The following is a 26292-nucleotide window of genomic DNA, read 5'->3' on the forward strand; positions in this document are numbered from 1 at the left end:
CTTATGAGGGCAGAAATGTATGTAGAAGCAGTATTATGAAGGGCCTTATTTGTTAGTACCAGGATTTTAAATATAATTCTAAAGGTAATAGGGAGCCAGTCGAGGATTTCATAGAGAGGGGAAGCAGAAGAGGAGCGGCGTGTAAGGAAGATAAGCCTAGCAACAGCATGTAGGACAGACTGCAGAGGAGAGAGTCGAGACAGTGGAATGCCAACCAGAAGAGCGTTGCAGTAGTCAAGACGGGAAAGCATAAGCGAATGAACCAGAGTTTTTGTGGATTCTTGGGTGAGGAATGGGCGGATGTGAAAGATTTTTTTTTTTTTTTTTTTGCAGGATCTGGCGAGGGACTGAATGCGAGGGATGAAGGAGAGGTTTAAGTCAAGGATGGCCCCAAGGCACCAGGCCTGGTTAGTAGGAGAGATAGTTGTGTTGTTAATGGTGATAGAGAATTCAGGTAGTGGAGTGGATATGGAAGGAGGGAAGATAATGTGTTCAGTTTCAGAAAGATTCAGTTTCATGCAGCGTTGTCACATCCATGAAGAAATAGCATACAAGCAATTGGTAATATAGGACAGATAGAAGACAGATAGATTTGGGTTTCATCTGCATATAGATGATACTGGAGGCCAAATAAGTTGATTATTTTGCCAAGAGATGAAGTATAAAGAGAGAACCGCAGGTTCTGAACCCTGGGGGATGCCAAGCGAAAGTGGAAGGGGTGATGATGTCTTGCCAGAGAAGCTGACCGAGAAGGAGCGGTTCGACAGATATGAGGAGATCCAGGAGAGAGCTATTTCTTTAATGTCTTTTAGCAAAAGTTGGGCTGCAGTTGTTGTTGGGAGTGTATTGCAGGTTTTGAGGGCTGTAATAGAGAGTGGTAAATACCGTTATAAAGTGGACAGGGCAGTAACAGGGCAGGTATAGGAGATAAGGGGTAAGTGGAGCAGAAAGAAACTTAGAAGCACCATTGACACAAAAAACTTACAACACTATTATACAGCAACACAGTCACATAACTACAAATGTTACTGGATGAGATGTTTAGTGATGTCAAATTTAACTTAGAGTGTAATTTCTGATGTTTTCTCATATGTATGTCATTGACTGGAGCCTGACAAACCCCAGATGCCATGTTGCCAAATGCCCTTCTGACACCTAGGGTTCTGCAAGACATGCACCAAGGAGGTCGGGTTCAGTAGGGTCACATTACATTGTGTTGCTTGACCCCACAGGAGTAGCGTGGCCTGTGTTGTGTGTCCGGGAATGTGTACATGAGTGTCCGGTTGGGTTAGTGTGTGTCTCTGAGTATATTTCTGGCTTCAGCTTGCTTACATTATGCTTAATAATGTAATAATGCATCTATCAATTTTATATAATAAATTGATTTTTCTCCAATATTATCAAGAGAGTTCTCTTGATAAATGCCCCAGACTGGAGCTGAAACATCAAGTTTGTTATACCGTATTTGCTCTGAAAAATACCCCTCGTCTTATAATCGAGGTCGTCTTCTAATCAGACCTCATTCTGCTCATTCTGGGGCCGTGCTGCTTACCGTGCTTTTGATCGCTATTAGCAGCAGGAGAACAGGACGGTAGCACAGTCCTCACATAACTCTACCTCCCCCATCCTTCCTCTGGGGGCGGGGCCAGAAGTTGCTCGCACAGCCGGGCCCCTGCAGAAGTCTGCGAGTGGGCGATCTGCAGTTCAGGTAAGGGGGTGGGGGAGGGTTTTTGTGATTAATGTGTGAAGTATGTGTGATTAATGGAATGAATGAGTATTTAAATGTTTGTGAATGAGTGTGTGTGTGTGTGATAACATGGATGTGTAAGGGGGGTGGGGTGGTAGCATGGCATAGGGAGGCTGTAATCACACTTCTATCATCCCCAGGTTCCAGCATGTACTGGCTGCCTTGGCTTGATAGGAGTGTGATTGCTGTTAGCAGTATATATACATATATATAGATATAGATATCTCTCTATATATATCTATATATATATAGATATATCTATATATATATATATATCTATATATCTATATATATATATATAGATATATCTATATCTCTCTATATATCTCTCTCTATATATATATATATATATATATATATATATATATAGATATATCTATATCTATATATATATATATATAGATATATATATATATAGATATCTATATCTATCTATATATATCTATATCTCCAGAAATGCCTTTTAACCCCCTATATGCCAGAGTGGCATATAGGGGTATAAGGCATATCATGGGGCAGAGGGGCATATAGGGGGTTAAAAGGCATATCATGGGGCACAGTGGCATATAGGAGGGTATAAGACATTTCTGGAGGCAGAGTGGCATATAGAGGGTTAAAAGGCACATCATGGGGCAGAGTGGCAATTAGGGGGGTATAAGGCATTTCTGGGGGCAGAGTGGCAAGCCTGGGGGCAGATGTGCATAACTGAGGGGGGGCAGGTTGGCAAATAAAAGGAAATAAAAAATATATTTTTCTCAATCATAGCTTTTATTAAATATGAAAATTAGTTTACATGAATTAATATTTACTAGTAAAACGTTTTTCCTATAGGGTAGTCTTATATTCAGGCTTTTTGTTTTTTTCCTAAATTAATATTTTGATTTTGGGGGGGTCGTCTTATAATCAGGGTCGTCTTATAATCGAGCAAATACGGTAACTTTAGAGAACCTAAATAAGTGTTCACACACATATAAGTGTGTGTGTACGTGTTTGTGTATGTATGAGATATAGATATATTTGCTGCCTATCAGGAACAACCCTGACTTTCCTCCTGGCCAAAGTACAGGCCCCTTTCTCTCAACAACACCGATGGACAGGGCCTTGATCTCTGAGTTTTGGCTGACGGCAAGTTTTTGACAAGTTTTTTTTGCTACGGTTCCCCGGGAAGTGGACTCTGACCAGGGAACTTACTAGCTTTGAGCTTCTCTGTACCAGGCCTTCCCTGCCTGCTCATGGAATCTCGTTGTTGTATCAGCTCCTATTACAATCTCTGACCACAGTCCCACTACACTTTCAGGGCTATTGGGAGCAGGCTTTGCAGCTTACCTTGAGCCCCCCGGAGTGGGAAAGTATCTTTCTTCTTCCTCACAAATGTTCACGTAGCACGAAGTTGCAAGAAACTTCGTATAAACTTCTTACTAGCTGGTACCGGACCCCTGAAGCGCTTCACGGCGCCTTTCCAGACGTGCCCAATACTTGTTGGAGGAGCATGACGGGGGTGGGCACGCTATTGCATATTTGGTGGGAGTGCCCGAGGATAGTTCCCTTCTGGCAAAAGATTCATGCGCTCTTGCCGAGGTTCACAGACTGCTCCATACCGTTTTGAACAACACCACTAGTTTGATCTCCAGTTATAGGAAGTCGGTAGTTCCTCATCTTTTAAATGCTGCAAAAGCTTTATACCCCCTTCATTGGAAGGACCCCTTGCCTCCCTCCTTCAAGAAGTGGATTGTGAAAGTGGAAAGCATACGAACACTGGAGGAACTAGCTATGTCCTCTGATGATCAGAGTGAGAAATACAGTAGAATGTGGTAGTATTGGATGGAGTATGTCGTGAGTCCGGATGCTCGGTCCGTGCTGGGACTCTAGGTGTGGGCATGGCGCTTGGGGTGCTGTTGAAGAGGCTCTCCCTACTCACCCTATCCCCCCCTTTTTTATCTCTCTTTCCCCTACCGTTGCTCCGTACTGCCCAGTTTCTCTGTTTCCTTTCCTCTTCCTGTAGCCCCTTGTCTTGTCTTCTTTGTTCCTCGCTTGGGATGTCAGTTCTGCTGGTCAGCTCATTCCACACTGCTGCCAGTTAAGGGTTGTACTTTGATTACAGATGCAAGCACATACTACTGTCGTTATGTATTTGCATTTTTTGTACTTCCTGTGATCTCTTATGTGAATGTATTATATTCTGCCACTCCCGCTGCGTCGGGACTTATGTTTCTGTTCCTCGCTTGTGATGTCAATTCTGCTGGTCAGCTCATTCCACGCTGCTGCCAGCCGAGGGTTGTACTTTGATTACGGACGCACTTACGTGCTACTGTCGTTTTGTATTTGCATTGTTTTTTGTACCTCCTGTGATCTCTTATATGACTATTACATTCTGCCAGTCCCGCTGCGTCGGGACTTACGCTTTCCTTCCCCTTCTCTTTTTTGGTGTATTGTTCTTCCCCTCTACACCTTTCCCCACCTCCTGCTATAATTGTAAAACCCAATAAAAATACCGTATTTGCTCGATTATAAGACTAGGCATTATAAATCGGGGTCTGACTATGAGACGACTTAAATCCAGATCCCCCGCAGCTGAGGGGGACCTGGATCCTCCTAAGTGCTGTGTACAACAGCATAAGCACTTCCCTCTTTATACTGCTAATACCTCTACAACCAAACATTCTGCTAGCATTTCCTGCTGCTTTATTGCAATCCTCTGAAATAACTACCCCAGTGGCAGAACTACCGGGGTCGCGACTGCTACCAGACCCTGGAGTTCTGCCAGCCAGGGGGGCCCAAGGGGTGCCGATCGGTCGTTTCCAGCAACCGCACGGCGCCCTTCTGTCTCCTCTGCTCCCTGCCGCCGCCTGCCTCAGCGCTGCCCCGACCACAGTGGTGGGAGTGTGAGTCTTGGGTGCTGGCGCTTCACGCTGAGCGGCGGCATATGACGTCATATTAATATTACAGAAGGTCTTAATGGTATGATTTTTTTTTTTCATAAAATTATTTTAAACAAAAAAAAAATTTTCATCTGAAAAAAAAAATTAATCGGCCAACTAATCGATTATGAAAATAATAGGTAGTTGCAGCCCTAGTAAAGTTCTCTCTTGTACATTGACCTGCCAAACATCACTTCCAGCACATCACAACTCATTACTCCTATCACACCTCACTCTAATCATACCTCATTCCAATCACACACCACTCCTAGGACTCCCAGCCAGCACATATAATGCCCATTTACACCCAGCCACCACACATCACAACTCACTCCTATCACACCCAGCCAATACACATAACTCACTCCTACCACACCCAGCCACTTCACATCACAACTCACTCCCAGACAACTTATTTCTTCCTCCTTACCTTGAGCAGAGCTAGAAATTCCAGAAGATGCAAAACGGGGCGGGCTAGACGAGTGGTAGCAGGCCAGGAACGGAAACAAAGGGGCGTGTCAAGACAGAGCCACTTGGGGGAGTGGCTGGGGAATGAGAGCGGTCATAGATGGCCGGTTCCCCCTCACAAAGCTGCACCGTGCGGGCCATAGCAGGAAGAGGAAGGTGATTATACCACTTTACACACCTAACGTCAGGCCTCACCTAGAGTATTGCATACAGTTCTGGAGACCCCATCTCCAGAAGGATATTGACACATTGGAGAGAGTTCAGAGGAGAGCTACAAAAATGGTGTGAAGGAACCCTCCACCATTGGGGTCCCTGGAGAGGCCTGAGAGCCAGCCTCTTCCCTACCGACTTTGGGCCCTGGCTTTGTAAAGACTTCTGTGTGTGAGTACAAGGGGGTACAGTTTCTACTGATTTTCCCTCGTAGTTGCCAACACAGATGATGTTTTGCAATTACTTTTCCCTGTGCCCCCCCCCCCGAGAAAGACAAAGTCTAATCAGTCTCTCCCTTTCAATCGCAAGGCTGTCAGCTTCAGATGTGCTGGATTTGGATGACAGATCGGTCCTTGTTGAAGAAGATTTGACTTGTCATCCAAAGGTTACGGGTACCAGATCCTCCTGGGCCAATCTGGAGCTATAATTTTTTCCAGGCATTTCTCTGATCTTCTTCGGAACTTTGGCTATGAGGGGTAGCGGGGAAAGGTGTAACCAATCTTGAAAATCCATCACTGGGAAAAGGCGTCTATGGCTAAGAGCCGACCTTCTGGAGACAGAGAGGAGAACTGATTCACCTTTTTGTGGGCCGAAGAGGCCATGAGGTCGATTTCTGGTGAACCCCACTGATCTTAAATAGTCTCAAAGGTTGAGTGGTTCAGACTCTGGCAGAATGGGTCTTCTGCTGAAGCAATCGACTGATATAGTCTCTGTCCCTCTGATATAAACATCCAGAAGCTAAGGTCTCCCGGAAGAAAGCTTATTATATCTCCCTGGTGGTTCAAGTACGCCACCACGGTACGGTTGTTGGATAGTACCTTTATTGCTTTCCTGTGAAGCCTGTCTTGCCAGATCAAAAGCAGTTTCCAGATCCCCAGCAGTGGTGACCTTGTAGGGATTGCCCTTCCAGGTATGCACCACAGCCCTGGCATCCATGTACATGACAGACCAAAGAACACTTTGCAACCACCGGGAGTATCTTACTTTTATAGGGAGAACAAACTTCTCTTCTAGAGAAGCAATCGATCTTGTACTCAGAGGATGGAGTCCTGAAGAGCATGTATATAAATGAATGCCCAAGGAAGAGCCATCCTGGTTGAGGTCATGAGACCTAAGAGTCTCAATAATCTCAGACTGCAACTGTGATGGTTCAAAACCGCAAGGGTAAGTCTGGTATATTTTTTTATCTATATTTTTGGAGAAAAATCTACTGCAGGGTCACTATCATAAAACCTAAAAAGATCACTCTTCTAGCTGGTTGCAGACATGATTTTCGAAAGTTGATAATCCATCCGAGGTTCTGAAGAAGGGACATAGTCCTCTGACTGTGGAGTGCTAGACATTTCTCAGCGCTTTCTGCCAGCGGCCAGTCATCCAAATAGGGAATTACTTTTGTACCTTCTTTTCTGAGAGCAGTCGAAACTGCTGCCATGATTTTTGCGAATACTCTTGGGGCTGATGAAAGTCCGAAAGGTAGAGGTTGGAACTGCAGACGAAGGATCCCTGCAGAAGGAGAAACTGCCACTCTTAGGAACTTCTGAGATTCATCTAGAATGGGTATGTGAAGGTAGGCGTCCTTCAAATCTAGCGTTCTCATGAAAGCTCCCTGAGAGTGAATCACTACTGTGGATCTGATGGATTCCATCTTGAATTTCCTGTAGACAATAAAGTGATTCAGAAACCTGAGAATTATTGCCAACCGGAAACCTCCAGAGGAGTAGAGACATTCTCCTTTCTGGCCCTTTGGTACTCAAACAGGTACACATTGCAGCTTTTGAAAAGCAAATTGTATTACTGAATCTGCTGGAGGTCTTGAAATCATAAATCTTGCTGGGGGTGTCCTGACAAACTACAGTCTGTAACCTCTGGAAATGATTCCCAGAGTCCAACCATCTTTGGCTCATACCCGAGTGTCATGCCTACAATGAGGGGCTCCCTCCTGGTTCTGAGTAACCATTTTGCCTTTACCTCCGCTCTCTGAAAAAATCTAAATTGTCACAAAATAACAAAATGAAGCAGACTCTGTTTCTAAAGATCCGCTGAACGTGCTATCAAGCGCAATAATAAAAATTAATAAACACACTTCAAGATGAAAAATAAATAGCAATAATGGTGTGCTGTTAATATATTAAAGATGGTGAATAATATACAGACTTCAGACTGCATTCAAGCAGTAAAGTGGAAAACTTGCAATAATGTCCACACTCCAAGCGTGCGTGTGACTTGGTTCTGGTAGTAAAAGGGTTAAAATTCACTGTCTGCCCTAGAAATAGTGATAAAAAATAAAAATATCCACCCTTAATACCACCCGCAATTAACTATAAAGATATAACTAATATCATAACGCTGCCACCACCAAGACAATTTATAAATTAGACTAAAAACCCACACAATATACTTTAATCACAATAATTATGTGATGTCAAATTACCAATAAATTGGTCTAATCAGGTAACGTGAGTCTTTACCAGACAGAACTTAACCCCTTAAGGACAATAGGAGTTTTTACTCGTAGTATATTGCGGGACAATGGCTCTTTTAACGTTTTTCAGTGTTACTGTTTAGCTGAGATTTTCTTCTCTCTCATTTCGGGCTACCACACATATTATACATTGTTTTTTCCAGGACAAACAGGGCTTTCTTTAGATACCATTCATTTTATCATATCATCTAATTTACTATAAAAAATAAATGATAAAATATGGGGATTTTTTTGTTAAAAAATTACTTTTTCTCACTTTTTAAACAGAAAACTTTTACTCATCTGCAAAAACTAATGAAAAAACCTGCTAAATAGATTCTACTATTTGTCCTGAGTTTAGAAATACCCAATGTTTTTATGTTTTTTTGCTTTTTTCTACACATTATGGGGCAATAAGTACAGGTAGCGTTTTGCTATTTCAAAACCTTTTTTTCAAAATCTGGTAATTCTTCCCCCCATGTGCCATTTCGGGTATCTTTGAAGCCGGCCAATGCAATTTACCCCATCAAGTCATATATTTTTAAAAACTAGACACCCCAAGGTATCTGAAATGCTGGTATTTTAACCCTTTCCATGCACTAATTTTACCACCACCCTTTGTGAAACTTTATGGTAGTAAAAATTTTTTGTATTTTTTTCACACGTTGTACTTCAGGTATAAATTTATCGCTCCTGGTGTATGTCCGTGTCAAACAACACCCCAATATGTGTTCAGTAACATCTCCTGAGCGCAGTGATACCCCTCATGCATGGGTTTGTAGGTTTATTTGGGAGGTAAAATGCCGCCTTTGTGAGGTGTGTATTTTTTTGCCATTTAGACATCTGCCCCATGTCCCATATTTGGGACATCTTTGAACCCGGCCAATTCAATTTACCCCATCAACTCATATATTTTTTAATACTAGACACCCTATGGGCATTTGTAATGCCAATATTTTAACTCTTTCCATGCTGGAATTTTTGTAAAGATAAAGAATTTTAGGACTTGCTTATTAAAAACCTTTTTTTTTTTTTGGTGACAGTGGGGATTTTTACATGTTACCACATTTTTTTAAAACATTTTTGACCAATTTTTTTTTTTTTTTTCATTACTAGTCACTCTCATTAGTGAGCTGGGCTCCATTGCCCTTGCACGGTCGGATGCCGTACCTGCATTCAACCTGCAGGAGGAGCTCGAGAGTTCTCAAGAGGGTCTGGATAGACCCTCTGTGAACTCAGATCTATTGTTAATGCCATCCTGTGAATGACGGCAACATCATTCACAGGATGGCACTTGTGGTTGCTCCTCGGAGCAATCACAAGGCGATCGGGGTAGGGGGTTAGTGTTGCTGACATGCCTCGATACTGAGGCATGTCAGCAACACAGTTTATGCTTAGGAAGCGATTCCGATCGCTTCCTAAGCAGTTTTAGCCGGGTGCCGCCGCAATGATCGGTGCGGCGGCGGCCATTTTTCTTCCGGGGAGGGCTGCCACGGTCAGCCTCACTAGCGGCGATGCAGCTACTTAACGGCAGCCCGTACATGTACGGGCATTGTCGTTAACACGTTGCACGGCAACCCCGTACATGTACGGGGATTGTCGTTAAGGGGTTAATAAAGGAATATTTATTATGAACAAAAAATAGTCACAGTGTATACAAAAAAGATAATAAACAGATTATTTACACCAAACAGATAAAATAAAAAGGAGAAATTACAGAAAACCTAACTACTCACTTGAATGGTAAAGTAACAGTTTTTCTGTCTGTAGGCCTCTGGCAAGGAAAGATGGCGACTTACTCAAAATTAGATCTTGGCCCCTAGTAAGCACACTGACTGATTCCCTATCATTAAACTTTTACTTTTTTCCAGTTCATCTCAAGTTTCCAAGCCGGCCCAGAGGTGGTATAAGCGGAGGGAAGGTGTACCTGTAGGAACCATGTTCTCCCCCTTATGTTGTGGAAACAGCCAAAATAACTCATTTTCGTTTTATTGTCCTTCCTGTGGGGACAATACTCGCCACAGCAATAATTCTTGTATTTATGAATTTCTTCTAAATTATGAAGTCCATAGATATGTCACACTTGCTACAGAAAAGAATCCCAGCACTCCAAATAGCTTCCAATCCTTAGGTTACTTTATTCAGAGAAAGCGAAACAAAAAAGCAACGTTTCGGCCAAACAGGGCCTTTGTCAAGCTGTTTGACCGAAACGTTGCTAAACACATAGTTTTTTTTTTATTGATATTGAATATGCGTCTGTGTTTTAGATATTTACACGTCTCCATGTACATTCTTTATATATTTGGGACTTATCACATTGACAAATATACCTTCAAACTGCCATTGAAGGTCTATTTTTATTTTTATATTTATTTTTATTCCTATTAAAGGAAATTGTTTTTATATTTGTATGGTTTTTGTATGTAAATGATTATATCAGTTTTAGGAATCAGTGCCCTAAAAACTTTTTTATTTTTGAAAAATAAGAACATTGTATCTTTAAGGACCGATAGTTTAGATAATTGGGTAAGTACCTAAGACCTTAACCCCTTCAGTGCCCTGTGGACACACCGGTATGTCCAAAAAACGCATTTCAAGAATCCCCCTATGACATACCAGTACGTCCTGCCATTTGACAGCCTAGACTCCCCTCTGACAGCAGAAGCCAGCATATCTGGGACAGAGTGGCATATCGGGGTTATAAAGCATATCTGGGGCACAGAGTGGCATATCAGGGGCAGAGGGGAATACCTATAAGTAAGGTGCATTATGAATAAAGGGGGACCTTAAAATGGCTATTGATTTTCTGTTTGTATATAACATATGCAGACTAACTGTATAATAGATACCAAAAATTTTAAAATACATGTATGCCTGTTCATTAGGTAAAATACTGTTCTACCATTCTACTAAATTTAAAAATAATGTACATTATTCGTAGAATTTTTATGCTTATGGCTTAATGGGTTTGGGGGTTGTGAACGGGGGCAGGAGGGTTATACCTTTTAGATGTTGTGTTAAGGTGTCGAAATCAGGTGGAGAAACCTGGTATGCAGGACAGTACCCAATAGGCAGGGCTGGATCAGCAAGATCAGGAGCGGCGATAGCAGCTTAGTCAAATATGGTAGCCAAGGGTCAGGAACAGAGAGAGCAGTGTAGTCAAAATACAGTAGCCAAGGGTCAGGAATGGAGAGAGCAGCATAGTCAGTAAACGGTAGCCAAGGGTCAGTAACAGGAATCAAAATACTAGAAAACGCACACAATAGCTCTGTATGGCACAATAACTGAGCACTGAGTGGATGGCGTTGGTCAAAATCGGAGATGAGATCAGGAGCGTGCACCTTGTGGCTGGTTTCCAAGAATCTTCATTGGGGTCATATCCCTTCCAACGGATCAGATATTGCAAACGGCTGTGATGTCGTCGAGAATTCAGTATCTCCTCAACCTCATATTCTCCCATGTCGTTGACCAGGACTGGAGCAGGTGGACTGGAATTACGGTTAGGGTAAGCAGTCCATGGTTTCAGGAGTGAGATGTGAAAAAAAAACATGTATTGTCATGGTGCTAGGAAGCTTGAGTTGCACAGCCAGAGGGGATATGATGTGAGAGATGCGAAAAGGTCTTATGTATCTTGGACCCAGTTTCTTTGTAGGACAGTCAAGACAAAGATGCCTGGTTGGCAACCAAACTTTATCACCCGGGCGGTACACTAGAGCGTTGATCGCCAAAAAATTTGTGTTGTTGCTGGGTTCTTTTCAGTGTTTCGTGTAGTATGCCATATGTTCTGGTAAGTTTGCCAATGTGTTCAGAAACTGAGGGGATCGTGCAGGAACTGGGAGAACCTGGGAGCATAGAAGGATGGTACCCATAGTTGGCATAAAAGGGGGACATGTTGATGGAGCGATGGATGTGATTATTATAAGCGAATTCGGCCAAAGGTAAGTAGTTGTCCCAGTCGTCCTGGAGGTGGGTGGTGAAGGGACGTAAGTCTGCCTGTTGCTCTGAGGATGGAACGTTGTGGATAGTGACCATTGTATACGTAACTGCTCACAGAAGGCCTTCCAGAAACGAGAAGTGAATTGAGAGCCGCGGTCAGACACAATATTTACTGGTAAATCGTGGAGGTGGAATATCTCTTGTATGAAATAAGCGGCTGTCTCTGTGGCAGAAGGAAGGTGATCGATGGGAATAAAATTAGCAATTTTAGTAAAGCGGTTGACCACCACCATTATCACAGACCGACTGTGGGAAGGGGGTAAGTCGGTGATGAAATCCACTGCAATGTTGGTCCAGGGTTTCAAAGGAATCAGAAGGGGTTGCAGAAGGCCGGCAGGTCTCTTGTGTATTTCTTTGGAGTGGGCATAGGTAAGGCATGAACATACAAAAGTTGTGACATCTTTCTTTACTTCGGGCCACCAGAAGGAGTGTTGGATCAGGTCAAGGGTCTGTCTGATGCCACCATGACCTGCAACAGGTGTGTCATGGAATGATTGCAATATCAGAAGGCGATCCTCGGGTGGAACATAAACAAGGCCATTATGGACATAGTAGCCATGCTGATACTGTAACCCAGGAATATCAGGGGGATTAGATCTCCTTGAATGTTGACGTACAGAGTCCCATATCGAGTGTGTCATCCCCAAGAAATGGTTTGGGGAGAGGACAGTGTCCTGGTCCAAAGGGGATGATGAGGTAAGTTCATACATCCGGGATAATGAGTCTCCTTTGGTGTTACAAGACCCTGGACGGTAGGTAATATGTAATGGAAACCGGGTAAAAAAAATAGTGACCATCGCGCCAATCGAGGTTGCAGATGTCAAGCTGAGAGCATATACTCCAGATTCTTATGATCCGTGAAAACGGTGATTGGATGACCAACGTCTTAGAGGAGATGTCGCCACTCTTCCAGAGCAAATTTTATGGCTAGTAGTTCCCGTTCACCTCTGCAATAGTTTCTCTCGGTGGGGGTAAGAGTTCTAGAAAAGAAAACTACAGGGTGAAGTTGACCATCTGAGTCTTGTCTCTGAGAGAGAATTGCACCCACAGCGGTGTCGGATGTGCCTACTACGAGTGTGTATGGCTTCTGTGGCCCCACGTAAGTCAAGCTTGGTGAAGATTTTGGCGGATCATACATGTTCTAACAGCTCCGGGATTAGTGGCAAAGGGTAATGTGATGCCAAGAGCGACTTCTCCCTTCAGGACGACAAACCACCACCATCCGTCGGCAATATCCCCAAGCAAAGTAAAGGGATATCGCTATCCAGTACAAAATAACCAGTAATTTAAGTACAACAAGAGGAGAACTGATTTATTTTAGACACAGACGGCTGGATATATCCAGCAAAACACATATTAACATAAAACAAGATACTGGGATACAAACCGCCCCCTTAATCTGCCTCCCAGAGACAACAGGGGCAGTAACGAGATTAACAATACTATAGGGTCCCAAACTCCACTATCTATTACTGGCCCAAAGGCCCAAATCAGTTCCAGGGATGGCCGGGGTAAATGTTTGTAGTAGTGGAACTGGAGGGAAGGGGGACGACAACATAATAATGCACCATGGGGTGGAGGAGTCTGATAATAAAGTAAAACAATGGCGGTCACTCCCTGCTTGCAGATCCTGGCTGTCTGCCAGAGATAATCCCCTCAGCAAGTGATAGGATGATATATTGCTGGGGTAGCCACAGAAGTATTTACAAACTCAGGGCCCATAGTCAATAGGGAGGAGGCTGGCTCTCAGGCTTCTCCAGTGGCCCCAGTGATGAAGGGTTCCATCATAGGTAACGATTCTTTACTGTAATGTTGTTGAGCTCCTGGTAATCGACACAGGGGCATAATCCCCCATCTTTCTTGTGTACAAAAAAGATCCCGGCTCCAGCAGGGGAAGTAGAGGGACGTATGAAGACTTTCGCTAAGTTGCCTTCTATGTTCTCTTTTAAGGTACTGAGTTCTGGTTCGGAGAGGGGGTAAATACGGCCGAAGGGGATAGCAGCACCAAGAAGGAGATCGATGGGGCAATCATATGATATGGAAGGAGGAAGTTTGACAGCACTCTTCTTTTCAAAGACATCTTTAAATTGTTGATACTGAAGGGGAATCTCTTGGGATAAGTGGTCTATGTGAGGCAGATGGATTTAGCCCTCAGGCAGTGACTAATACAGTGACGAGATGAAAACCGAAGCACACCAGTCTCCCAGTTAATATAAGGGTTATGTCTCCTGAGCCATGGGAGGCCTAAAATGATAAGAGATACTGGAGAGGGAACAACGTCAACCGGATGGTTTAGATATGGCCAGTCCCTATTTTGAGGATCAGCGGAATGGTTTCTTTGACAATAGGACCGGTCTTGAGAGGACTTCCGTCCACCAGCTGGATAGTAATTGGATTCTTCTTGACGCATGTAGGGATGGTCAGGTTTTGAAGTATCTCGATATTGATGAAGTTTCTGCTGGCCCCTGAGTCTATCATGGCGGTGAAACGGGCTGTGCCTTTAGTCCACTGCAATAACACAGAAGTAGACAGATGAGGTGATAGGTAGGGATCTCCTCCAGAATTAGTATGAAGTAAGACGGTCTGTCTCTTACCCTGAGCATAACGGGTACGGGCTCTACAGTCTTTGTACATGTGGCCTGTACAGAGGTTCATAGATCTAAGACAGTCCTTCTCAGCAGTCGAGAGTGGTCCTCAAACAAGACCTATTTGCATAGGTTCTTCAGTAGTGGGGGGAGATGGGGCCCTGGGGTGAGCCTCTCTTGTAGCTTCCTATCAATCTGGGTAGCAAGGCGGACAAAGTCCTCCAAGGATGACGGAATAACGGTACGGGCGTCCTCTGATAGACCCTAACGGAACTGATCGTGTAGTGCCGGTTCGTTCCAGTTTGTCTCCAGGGCCAGGTGTCTGAACTCTGATGTACTCCTCCACAGGCCGCCGGCCTTGCTTTAAAGCTCGTAATGTGGTGGTAGCAGAGGAGACCCTGTATGGGTCCTCAGAGTGTATCCATAGCTTCACGAAAAGAGCGCCAGGAGTCCAACAGCAATAGGTGTGCAATAGGTGATGCGCCCAGAGTTGGGGTTCGGCCGATAATAACTGTATGCACCTTGATGCTGTCAGTAGCGTAGGTTCGCGGTTTCAAGCAGAATAAAATCTCACAGAATGCATCTCTTTCGGTCCCCCGTGAATCGTTCTGGTAGGGATACCTGAGGTTCTAGAGCAGTGGCGCCTTCGACAACTGGAGATGCTACAGTAGATGGGGTACCTGGAGCTTGCTCAGTGGATGCAGTCTGTTGTCTCGGAAGGTGATGCACCTGTTGTCTTAGTTGGTGCTGGTCGGTTTGAATCTCCTGCAGCGTCTGTTGGAAGTTAGCCAACTGTTGAGTAAGGGCAGCAATTGTCTCAGACAGTCCTGCATGTTCCATCGTGGCTCAGTTATGTCGGGATCGGGTGGAGAAACCTGGTATGCAGGTCAATACCCAACAGGCAGGGCTGGATTAGCAAACACAGCAAGATCAGGAACGGAGAGAGCAGTGTAGTCAAAATACAGTAGCCAAGGGTCAGGAACGGAGAGAGCAGCGTAGTCAGTAAACAGTAGCCAAGGGTCAGTAACAGGAATCAAAATACTAGAAAACGCACACTATAGCTCTGTATGGCACAATAACTGAACACCAAGCAAAAGTCAGTGCTGGTTTTTAAATCCACCTCCAGGGGTCGCGACACACCCCTGTACATAGTGTCAACACGCGTTCCCCGCCTTCTCCACTCAGGGATGAATAAAAGGGGGCGTGCTCGCTCTTAGATACAGCCGCGAGGACAGTGGGTCCTGGGCTTGAGTTTTGGTGTCACTGAATTCCTTGATATTGAGGCATTTCAGCAACACAATTTGAGCACTGCCACCATATTGTATATGGCACATATTGACGCACTAGGGAGGGATTCTTCTTGATATCGAGGCATTACATCAACACCATTTGAGCAGAGAAAGCAGCCTTTGGTCACTTACCATGCTCATTTAATGCTGTAATGTGCCACGCACATTAACGGGCCGTTACGAGTTAAGGTAATGCACTATGGCACATTAGATCTGCATTCAGCTTACTGAATTTAGCTACTAATCATAGCTATACATATTTTCAATTCTTTTGAATTCAGGGCATACCCAGTGAATACTATATGGGATTCCATCACACTATATGGCCATATATTGCTTAGTCTGCCACTACATTAGAGTACCCCAAATTTTGACCTATGTCATTTTTACATAGCTATATTGCTTACCAAGGAACACCCTGAAGAAAGTAGTGGTTCACACACATTTTCACACTGCTACCCGGTACAGGGCACAGTCATTAACCCTCCCTGTGTCAAAAGTCTTGCATGATAAAGCGAGACTTTCATTTTTAATCGATGCCTCGTGAACACGATGCTTCATTAATTTGTACTAAGTAAAAAAAATATTTAAAATAATGCTCCTTTCATGTGTAGTAAGTTCTGCTGATCAGTAAGAGACCATTCCAGAACCTCAGAACAGTTGAAGCAAAAACAAAAAAAACTGTGTAAAGAGGTTGACAGCTGATCTACTGTATATTTAGATCAGCTGGCTGGCACACTGAAAAAACTGCATGTTGGTAGCTCGTACAGGAACTGCCAACAAAGGAGGTATGTTTGCCTCTGCCCAAGAGCATATCTGGGACATGAGAGACTACAATGCTCTACTCTTTGTTCTCCTTTTATTGTTTGTGAAACCCTGGACGGTAGCGTTTTCTGAAAAAAATATGGACTGCTTTGTGCCCCAGAAAGTCAATCAATGACCACAGTGCTCTCCAAACAGCTAGAAACTCCAGGTAGTTGTTTGAGAGACAGCCTTCTTTGGGAGACTGGACCCCTTACCGGGACTAATCTCCTCAAGTGGCACCCCAACCGTGAAGGCTGGCGTCTGTGAAGACAAGAGTCCATTGAAGAAATCTCCATGGAAAACCTTGCAAGATATTCCTTCAAGAGTCCAACACTTTAGGGAGTGGAGAAATTTGTGGTGGGATGTGGGCCAGGGAACCACAAAACTGGCCAAAGTCAAAAGCCCCAAAAGCAACACGATACAGAGGATTGAGATGAGATATTGCCTTCAGACCTGGTGGACGGAATACTGGAGCTTCCAGAATTTCTCCAGAGGAAAAAAAGTTCTCTTGATAGTCAGGTATAGAATCACACCTATAACAGTCTCTCTCTGCAGACTCTCTCTCTGCATGGGGAGAGCTGGGATTTCTCCCAATAGATAATCCAGCCAATGTATGAGGAAGAGAAAAAAACTGGATGCAGAGATGTTCTTTTGAGGGGGCAACCAATTGTCCAGATAAGGAATAACAGTCCATCTCCCCTACAACAACTGAATCCTAAGCAAACCTCCATACTTTGCTAAAAGCCCTCAAAGCCTGCAATACACTCCTCCATCTTCCCCACAACAACTGAAGCCTAAGCAAACCTCCATACTTTGCTAAAAAGGTATACAGACTGGACCAAGAGATTTCCATAATTATCTGTTATTGTTTTCTGTATTGTTATTATAATTTTCCTGTTTCTATACCCTTTTCTGTCTATCTGTGCTTGATAGCCTAGGAATGCCCATACTGGGAATTGCAGCATTTTTTCACTGATTCTTTTTATTTGGTAACATTTATGTCATGCCCGTCGCTACTTAAGTGTGTTATATTTTACTTTCTATCTTTCTGCCCCTTATCTCCTATATCTGCCCTCTTACTGCCCCCGTCCACTTTAACACTATTTAACACTCTCTATTACAGCCCTCAAAGCCTACAATATACTACTCCATCTTCCCCACAACAACTGACTTTTTGCTCACCCTCCCTGCCCCTCTCCCACCTGCCCAGTGTTGGCCTAATATATAGACAGTTAACTACCAGATCTATTTAAACGTGCCAGTAGAGGGCACCAACTCTTTGGATCCCTTTAGTACCCACTTCTCCCCATTAAACTATTCCAAATACCATCCCTCTCCATCTCTCTGCCATCAGTTATCCCAGTACCTCTACACTAACCTTTATATGTGAAACCTGCCTGTGTTTGCTCTGCTACTTCTGTCCCCCACATATTCCCCCTTATTCCTATCACTCGCAACCACCAAGCATAACCAACATGGTCAACCTAACCAATTTTATTCCTATCATCTCCAACCATAAACTCCTTCCAGTCCTTAACTGTTCCCTAACAAAGGCTCACCTCCTCACTTATCACCTCTTCCTTTTCCCATCTATAAGATTTCACTCGAGCTGCCCCATATCTCTGGAATCTACTTCTACTGAACTTTCAGCTTTCGCTCTCCCTCCCAAAAGTCAACAAAAATCCCAAAACCCACTTCTTCAGAGAAGCATTCCACCTTAGCTGCTGTCATTGAGACAACCACCACACTACCTCGCAACCTTTCTCTGTGCCTTATACCCCCCACACTACCTCTCACCCATCACTGATACCCCCCCACACTACCTCTCACCCTTTCTCTGTGCCTTATGTTTGTCACCCCATTCCCTCAAGATTGTAAGCTTGCGAGCAGGGTTCCTCCACCTAATGTATCGGTTTGTCTTAGTCTGTCAATTCTCGTCTTGTCATACCCCTTGAATTTATGTATTGTATTAAGCGCTGCGTAAATTGTTGGCGCTATAAAAATAAAAGATAATCATAATAAACCTTTTGCCCCTCTAGCTTAAGACTATGTCCTCTTGGTGTGGTAGTATTTCTCCTTTTAAATAAATGCTCTTCCTTTATCGTGTTGATTCAGGTGGTTTAGCGAATGACTTCAGCCATGCAGGCATTTGCCTCTACAAAATTGGCTGCCAAAGGCTTGACGAGCATGATGGGAATTAGAAACCCAATTGGAAGCATAACGTGATTGAGTTTGCTTCTATATACGGCAGGATACTCTTCGTCTTGAAACAAGGCTCGATTTATATTTCAGGAAACATATTTTATATATTGTCATTGTGGCGTTGATAAATGAATGCATTTCTCCTCTGCTCTGTGTGTTCCTTTTTAAATTACATAGAAATAATAGTTTTATATAAACACCAACTCAAGTTATACAGGTACTTTGTCTCTCACTGGTTACATCTAAAGGCATTGTAAAATAATTTTTAAAAGATCCCCCTGTATTACTTCTCTCACAGACTGACAAAACTAAAACTGAAGTGTGTGAAGCATCAGGCAACACTCATATTGAGGTGAAAACAGGACTCCTTTATTTAAACCAAATACAGAGCTATATGTACACAAGTAAGAAAAGGGGCAAGGCAGATATCACAGGATCTAATTACCATGTCAGGAAGGAAGTAATTAGATCAAATTCTGCAACACAATATCCGGGGGGAAGGACAGAATGACATGAGACATAAATAATTACATAAGTTGGGGACATAGACATGGAATGATGATAGACATATAATTGGCTTGAGACAGACAATGGCTAGGACACAGAGATAACAGGAGCTCACAGGATTAACAGCTACCTGTTGTGTAATTGATAGTTAGGTATGGAGCAGTGACACCTAGTCATACCTACAAGGGGTCTTAAGACAAGGGCTAACTCACACAGTAACAGGGGAAACACGTCACACCTATACAAATCAAGAATGTACCCAATGCAAAGACATTCAGCCTTCTTCCTACAACAGGATGTCCAGCTGACCTGGGCAAAACCTGTACCTGGATAAAATCAGTAGAAACTGACCCCCTGTATCCACACACATAAGTCTCTACAAGGCAAGGGCCCATAGTCAGTAGGGAGGAGGCTGGCTCTCAGGCCTTTCCAGGGGCCCCAGTAATGGAGGGTTCCGTCACATCTATATCCTTCTGGAGATACGGTCTCCAGTACTGTACACAATACTCCAGTTATGTCCGCCGCTAGAGGAGCAGGCTTGGTTGGGGAGATCAAGGATCTCCCTCTAACCGCCTTAAAGAAAATCAAGGGAGTGAGAGGTCTGTTAATGCAGACATCCGATACTACTCCTGTGCGATGCGCACGGCAACTGACGCTGTGCGTCGGGATTTGATGTCATATCCTGGCGCACAACACTGAAGCCACGCCTACAGCCTTCCGCACTTACTGCAGCGGAAGGACAGGAAACAGAAGAAGAAGAGGAAGAACGAAGAGGAAGAGTGACAGTGACAGAGAAATGGTAGGAAAACATTCAGTGCGAGTGGATTAGTAAGTGTGTGAGAGTAATGGGTGTCCTGCAAACAACAGGACCAACTTCCAGGTGAGAATTCTAGAGGCTCGAAAGGAGGAGAAGTCAGGCTTAGAGAGGACCAAATTCAAATTGAAGGGAGAAAGTGTATCTAAGGCAACAAGTATAAACAAACAGAAAAGATCGCGGACGTCATTATGTCACAGAGGAACGACGCATGGACGTCATCAAGGAGTGACCTAAATTGATGTAAACAAATGAATAAACCGACATACATATAAAGCAACCAAACGAAGGAAGAAGGATCTTTTTACCACCTGAGGAAGCCCAATACGGCGAAATGCTTTGAGCAAAGAATATACCGTATTTCCCCATGTATAAGACGCACCTTTTTTAAATAAAAACTGGGTGCGTTTTATACAGTGGTTGTAGATTGTAGATTGTAGTTACTACTTCCCAGTCCCTCCCTGCAGTCACACTGACGATTGGCCCTGCCCCTTTCCTTATAGCGTCCACACTGCTCAGACAGCAACTCATCTAACAGTTAGTATAAAATTAATATTTGGGCTGAAAGTTAGGGGAGGTGGGGGTTAATGTAGGGGCAGTTATGGTTGATGGGGTTTTTAGGGTTAATGTAGGGGCAGTTAATGGATGGGAGTGATGAGGATGATGAGTATGAATTTTATGATAATACATTTTTTTTTAATTTCGGGCCCCAAAATGAACCCCTTATTTTTTCTTTTTGTACCCTGTGGGACTCACCCATTAAGTGTACCCACACAAGTTATATGTTGTTGTGTTCGGGACAAGATTGGCTGTCTTCGGATACCATTATTTTGATCATATCTTATTTACTATATTAAAAAAAAACATGGTGAAAATGTGAAAAAACAACTTTTATGACTTTTATTTGAAAAATCTTTTACTCACCTACAAAAGGAAGCAAAAAAAACTAGCTAAATAGATTCTACTATTTGTCTTGAGTTTAGAAATACCCAATGTTTTTATGTTTTTTTTTTTTTTTTGCTGTTTTTCGTAAGTTATAGGGTAATAAGTACAAGTAGTACAAGTTTTTTCCAAGTCTGGTCGTTCTGCCTCCATCTCCTCTTTGGAAAATCTTTGAAGCCGGTTAACTCAATTTATCCCAATCAAACCATATATTTTTGAAAACAAGACCCCCAGGGTATTTCAAATGCTGGTATTTTAACCCTTTCCATGCACTAATTATAACAACCACACTTTGTCAAATTTTGTAATAGTATTTTTTTTTCTCACAAATTGTAATTTAGTTATAAATATACAGGTCTTGGTAAATGTCACTGTTAAACAACATCTCCCGAGTGCAGTGATACCACCCATGCATGGGTTTGTCGGGTTGTTTGGGATTTAAAATGCCACATTTGGGAAGTGTGCTTTTCTCTCCATTTTGGTCAATCTGTGCCTATGCCCTATCTTTGAGCCCAGCTACTCCAATTTACCCCATCAAACCATTCATTTTTATTAAATTAGACACCCCTTGGGTATTTGAAATGCTTTTATTTGTACTCTATGTCAAGATTTCTGAGAAGATAAAGCGCTAATTTTAGCACTTGATCGAAATAATAAGCTTTATTTTTTATTTTAGTTATTTTATTGGAATCTTTCTTGGAATTGTTTTTTTACATTTTGCTGGTACAGTATGGTTCCTCTGATGACATCACTGCATAATTATTTGTAAATGTTAGCACATTAGCATTTCAGCGACACCATTGAAGTTTAGGAGTTGATCGTTGATCGCCTCCTAAACTCTTTTAAAACGTGCGTCCGCCACCATACAATGTATGGCGAATGTTGACGCCCCAGGGAGGGGCCAGACATGGCCCCTGATGCCAATCTCGGTGTTTCCGAATGCCTCGACATCGGGGCATTACAGCAACGCCGTTTACGCGAGGAAAGTGATTGTTGATCACTTTCTACGCTTATTTAATTTAATGACGGTTCAGGACCGTCAAAGGTCGTTAAGGGGTTAATACATGGGAGCGTCTTATACATGGGGAAATACAGCACTTTTGTTCAGACTTTTTAAATACATGTATATTATGCATTTTAGATTCATCTTTTTATAATTAGCTATCAAGTATATTTAAATTATCTAAATTATTTTTAAGGGCTAGTCTCATAATAAATTGATTTATATACACATATTTATTGCAACAGCACTTTATTTGGATTCACACTGACCAAAAACACCCCATCTTTTGGTTGGTAAGTTTTACACCCTTGGATCCCGTCTTTTTGGGGGGGGTTTTGGCGCTTGGATGCCACTGAAAGAAGGCACCGGAAGGAGACATACAGATCCCATCTTCTACGGAATTTGATGGTGCTATATAAAACAATAAAATAATATATCATTCCCAGGCACATTTTGCACATGGTTCTATGTGCAGTGAATCTTGTGAGTTCAACTATTTATTTATGCTATACATACCTGAAAGAATATACCACACCATTGGTCTTGTTTTTCTTTTTGTTGGTATTAAAATTTAGTATCGGCCATTTTTAAAAAGGGAATGTGACTTTTCATAGCTATATGATCACTGTGGTAACATTGGCTACCACAGTTATCATTTAGCTAGAATACTACATTTTATTTTTTATTGCTAGTTAAACTACTTTATTTTTATAGTTTGGGGGTCTCTAGGCAATTTTGATCTTTATTTATCCGCCAAATCATTTTTTACTTTGGCTAGGTCCCGGTCAGGCGCATTGAGTGTTTCCTAGCTTGTAGAGCCCCTATTGCCGGCTAGTTCATAGGAGTCTGGTTCCAGCAGAACAGGCAGGGTTTCCTGTTTACTCTGTGCCCCCCAATGAGCACAGGGTTACAAAGACATAAGAGGTGACTGGGCAGGCAGGTAAGCAGTCTCCCCAGGAATACACCAGTGCCCCCCTCCCAAACTCAAACACACTCCCATGTATCCTCAGCCTCAGGAGGTTACCGAGTACAAGTAGCATTTTGCTGTTTCAAAACTACTTTTCCCAAATCTGGTCATTCTGCCCCAGTTGCTATTTAGGAAATCTTGAAGCTGATCAATGCAAGTTACTCCATCAAAACATATTTTTCAAAACTAGACACCCCAAGGTATTTCAAATGCTGGTATTATAACCCTTTACACGCACTAACTCTACTACCATCCTTTCGCAAACCTTGTGGTAGTAATTTGTGGGGTATTAATTTGTGGGGTTTTCACACAAATTGCAATTCAGGTATAAAATTTATAGTTCCTGATACATGTGACAGCGGGGTTGTCTGTATCATGCGGACATCCACCGGCTGCTGGAGAGGAGGATCCCCTGGATCCTAACCCTGCTGCTTGCAGGGTTAAAACACCTCCCCGGCGCCTGGAACCGCATGTCCCAGGTGTCGGGCGATTGCGCATCCTTGCACTAAACCCCGATTATAGGCCGCACCGCCACTTTAAAGACTTAAAGGGGGGGTGGCCTATAATCAGACAAATACGGTATATGAAGAATCATGCACTTTCCAGGGGGACACAATGTAAATTTAAAGAGACCTCTCGCTTAAGTATCATGAACTCATTAATTGACGAGCCAGTTACTTAACAGTAAACATTCTTGAAATAATGAACTTTTCATACTTTTTTTTTTCTGGGAGGTAATTTTGCTTACAAAACAGGCCAATTTGAAGGTGATTGTGAAATTTCCCCGTCCAAAGAGCAATAATATTCAAGATAGATTCAGCAAATTTGGGACAAAATGTAATAAGGTTCACAAGTAAACAAGATTATCAGATAAGAACACAGGATAAGAATATAAACTGGGAAACTGAAAAGGTTAAATGTGAGAAAATAATATAATACAACTTACGTGCAACAGAGCATTGTGCATATAGGTACAGCACTAAACAGCCCACTCCATTGTTATATGCTACTTGTCCTGGTCAGACGGCTCCTCTTCACACTTGCTGCTTCTAGCTGTCAGGTGAGCGTTCCGTGTAATCATGGGCTCTTCTATGTAAAGCTTCTTTCCTGAATTGTCCTGCCTTAATAATGGATTCGCGTTTGCAAAACAGCGATTCAGCGGGAGTGTGCATTTCTGCATAGGAAGAGAAAGGTGTTTCAGTCGAATTCGTCCTGATGGAAACACAAGTCAAAACGACTTAAGTGGAACTTCGGTTCCCGATTAACCAGAAACGAATTCATACGACCTTTCTTTTATTATGAGCATATGTACTAGGTATTTAATTTTCATAACTGGACTACTTAGCGTTTAACGCTATTCTAGTGGTCGTATACCTATGCATTTAGTATACATAAGGAAAACCTATATTTTCTCTTTGGTTACGGGAGTATCACCATCTGTGAAAAACAGCAGTAAATATACCTCGGCTACACGGTTAAAGATCTGACAACAGCACATACACATACTCAGCCAGTTTGCGTCAAAAGTGTTTATTTTGAAAGGGATTTTAATTTGAGGAATTGCTTTACCAGTTAGATTTCAGGAAGCAGGGCCGGCACAGCTTGTCCTTTAACACAGGGCTATGGAAGGCGTACCTTCAGCAGGGTCGCAAAACGTGACGTTACATGGCCTAGCCGTGACATTGGGAGTTGTGGGAGGGAAATGTGCCCCCTACTGACACTGGGCTGGAAGTTGGCTGCTCGTTTGATTCTTTTTTTTCCACAGTACATTTTCCCCTTATAAAGATTTTGTTTACGAATATTACAGGAAATGAGACATTTTATTTACTTTTTGAAAAATGCAGGCGTTTAAATATTGATATTCGGTTACTTTCTGCGCTTGAATTAAAAGTCAGGTTCCAATTTAAAAAAAAAACGGGGACATAATAAACAGCAAATTGGGATGATGGGATGATTGGCTGCAATGCTCAGTACACTTTTCACACACATACATACTTTTCCGTTCTGCTTGATACTAAGTTGCAACTACTAAGTTCCAACAAGAAGCTGCAATTGTTTGTTCACTTGCCGATATAAGTATATACAGTTCTATAATGGAATCATAGTAAATTCTATAGAAATACTAGAAAAATAAGTCAAAACATTTGTAGGGCTAGATTACTGATTTAACCCCTCCGTGACAATGGCTGATTTTATTTTTTTGTTCCCCTCCTGACAATGTTTTAACATTTCTGCTGCGCTCGTGTTTAACTTATTTTCTTCTTTCACATTTACTGAACACACACAAGTTATATGCTGGTTTGTTCAAAAATGATTTCCTTTTGATGTCATTATTTTGATTGTACCATATCATTTACTATACAAACAAGTATAAAATATGTTGCAAAATTGAGGAATTTTTTTTTTACTTAAAAAATCTTATACTCATCTATAAAAGCTAATGAAAAAAACCTTCTAAATAGATTGTATTACTTGTCCTGAGTTTAGAAATAACCAGTGTTTTAATGTTTATTTGGATTTTTATGCATGTTATGTTACAATAATTACAAGTAGCATTTTGCTATTTCAAAAACATTTTTTCCAAATCTGGTAATTTTTGAACTATGACATTTGGTGATCATGTCACCATGCCCTATTTGGTACATCTTCAAAGCTGACCAATGCAAGTTACCCCATCAAACCAAATATTTATAGACACCCCAGAGTATTTCAAAAGCTGGCATTTGAACTCTTTCCATGCATACATTTTACCGCCAGCCTTTGCCAGATTTGCAGTAGTATTTTTTTTGCATGTATGTTTCCCACACATGTAATTTAGGTATGAATTTACGGCTCCTGGTATATGTCTCTGTCAAACAACACCCCAATATGTTTTCAGCAACATCTCCTGAGTACAGTAAAGGTGGTATACCCATGCATAGGATTGTTGGGTTGTTTAGGGGCTAAAAGGCCACATTTGGGAATTGACATGTGCTCATCCCGCCCCCTGTGTTAATTTGACATTGTTGAACCTGGTCAATTCAGTTTACCCCATCAATTTTTTTAAAACTAACAACACCCCATTGGCATTTAAGATGCCAGTATTTTAACTCTCATAAAAATAAACATTTATATATACGCTCACTTGCCACTTTTTTAGGTATGCCTTGCTAGTACCTGGTTGGCCCCCCTTGGAACTTCCTTCATTCTTCATGGCATACTTTTTACAAGGTGCTGGAAACATTCCTCAGTTGGTACAGATTTGTCGGCTGCACATCCATGATGTGAATCTCCCATTCCGCTACATCCCAAAGGTGCTCTATTGGATTGAGATTTGTTGACTGTGGAGGTCATTGGAGTACAGTGAACTCATTGTCATTGTTTAGAAAAAAAAAGTTGG

General features: G+C 42.4%; 1 protein-coding gene across 3 annotated transcripts in view; it reads right to left on the reverse strand.

The window, feature by feature from the left end:
• LOC128469649 (adult enhancer factor 1-like) overlaps positions 1-24571 on the reverse strand; it is a 28062-nt gene extending 3491 nt beyond the window's left edge. Inside the window, exons 1-3 of one of the 3 annotated variants that reach the window (XR_008345976.1) lie at positions 24483-24571; positions 23860-24087; positions 22185-22357 (exon numbers count right to left, since the gene is read on the reverse strand). Coding sequence is in view for 1 of the 3 variants with exons in the window: in XM_053451468.1 (XP_053307443.1) it covers positions 23853-23880 (28 nt within the window). In the remaining 2 variants the exon portion in view is untranslated. Of the gene's footprint in view, positions 1-22184; positions 22358-23852; positions 24088-24482 lie in introns of those variants that run through there. The other 2 variants (XM_053451469.1, XM_053451468.1) reach the window with 2 other exon arrangements.
• Between the last annotated feature and the right edge of the window lie 1721 nt (positions 24572-26292).

The sequence above is a fragment of the Spea bombifrons genome, chromosome 12 (genome assembly GCF_027358695.1).
Source record: "Spea bombifrons isolate aSpeBom1 chromosome 12, aSpeBom1.2.pri, whole genome shotgun sequence".
Lineage (NCBI taxonomy): Eukaryota > Metazoa > Chordata > Amphibia > Anura > Pelobatidae > Spea > Spea bombifrons.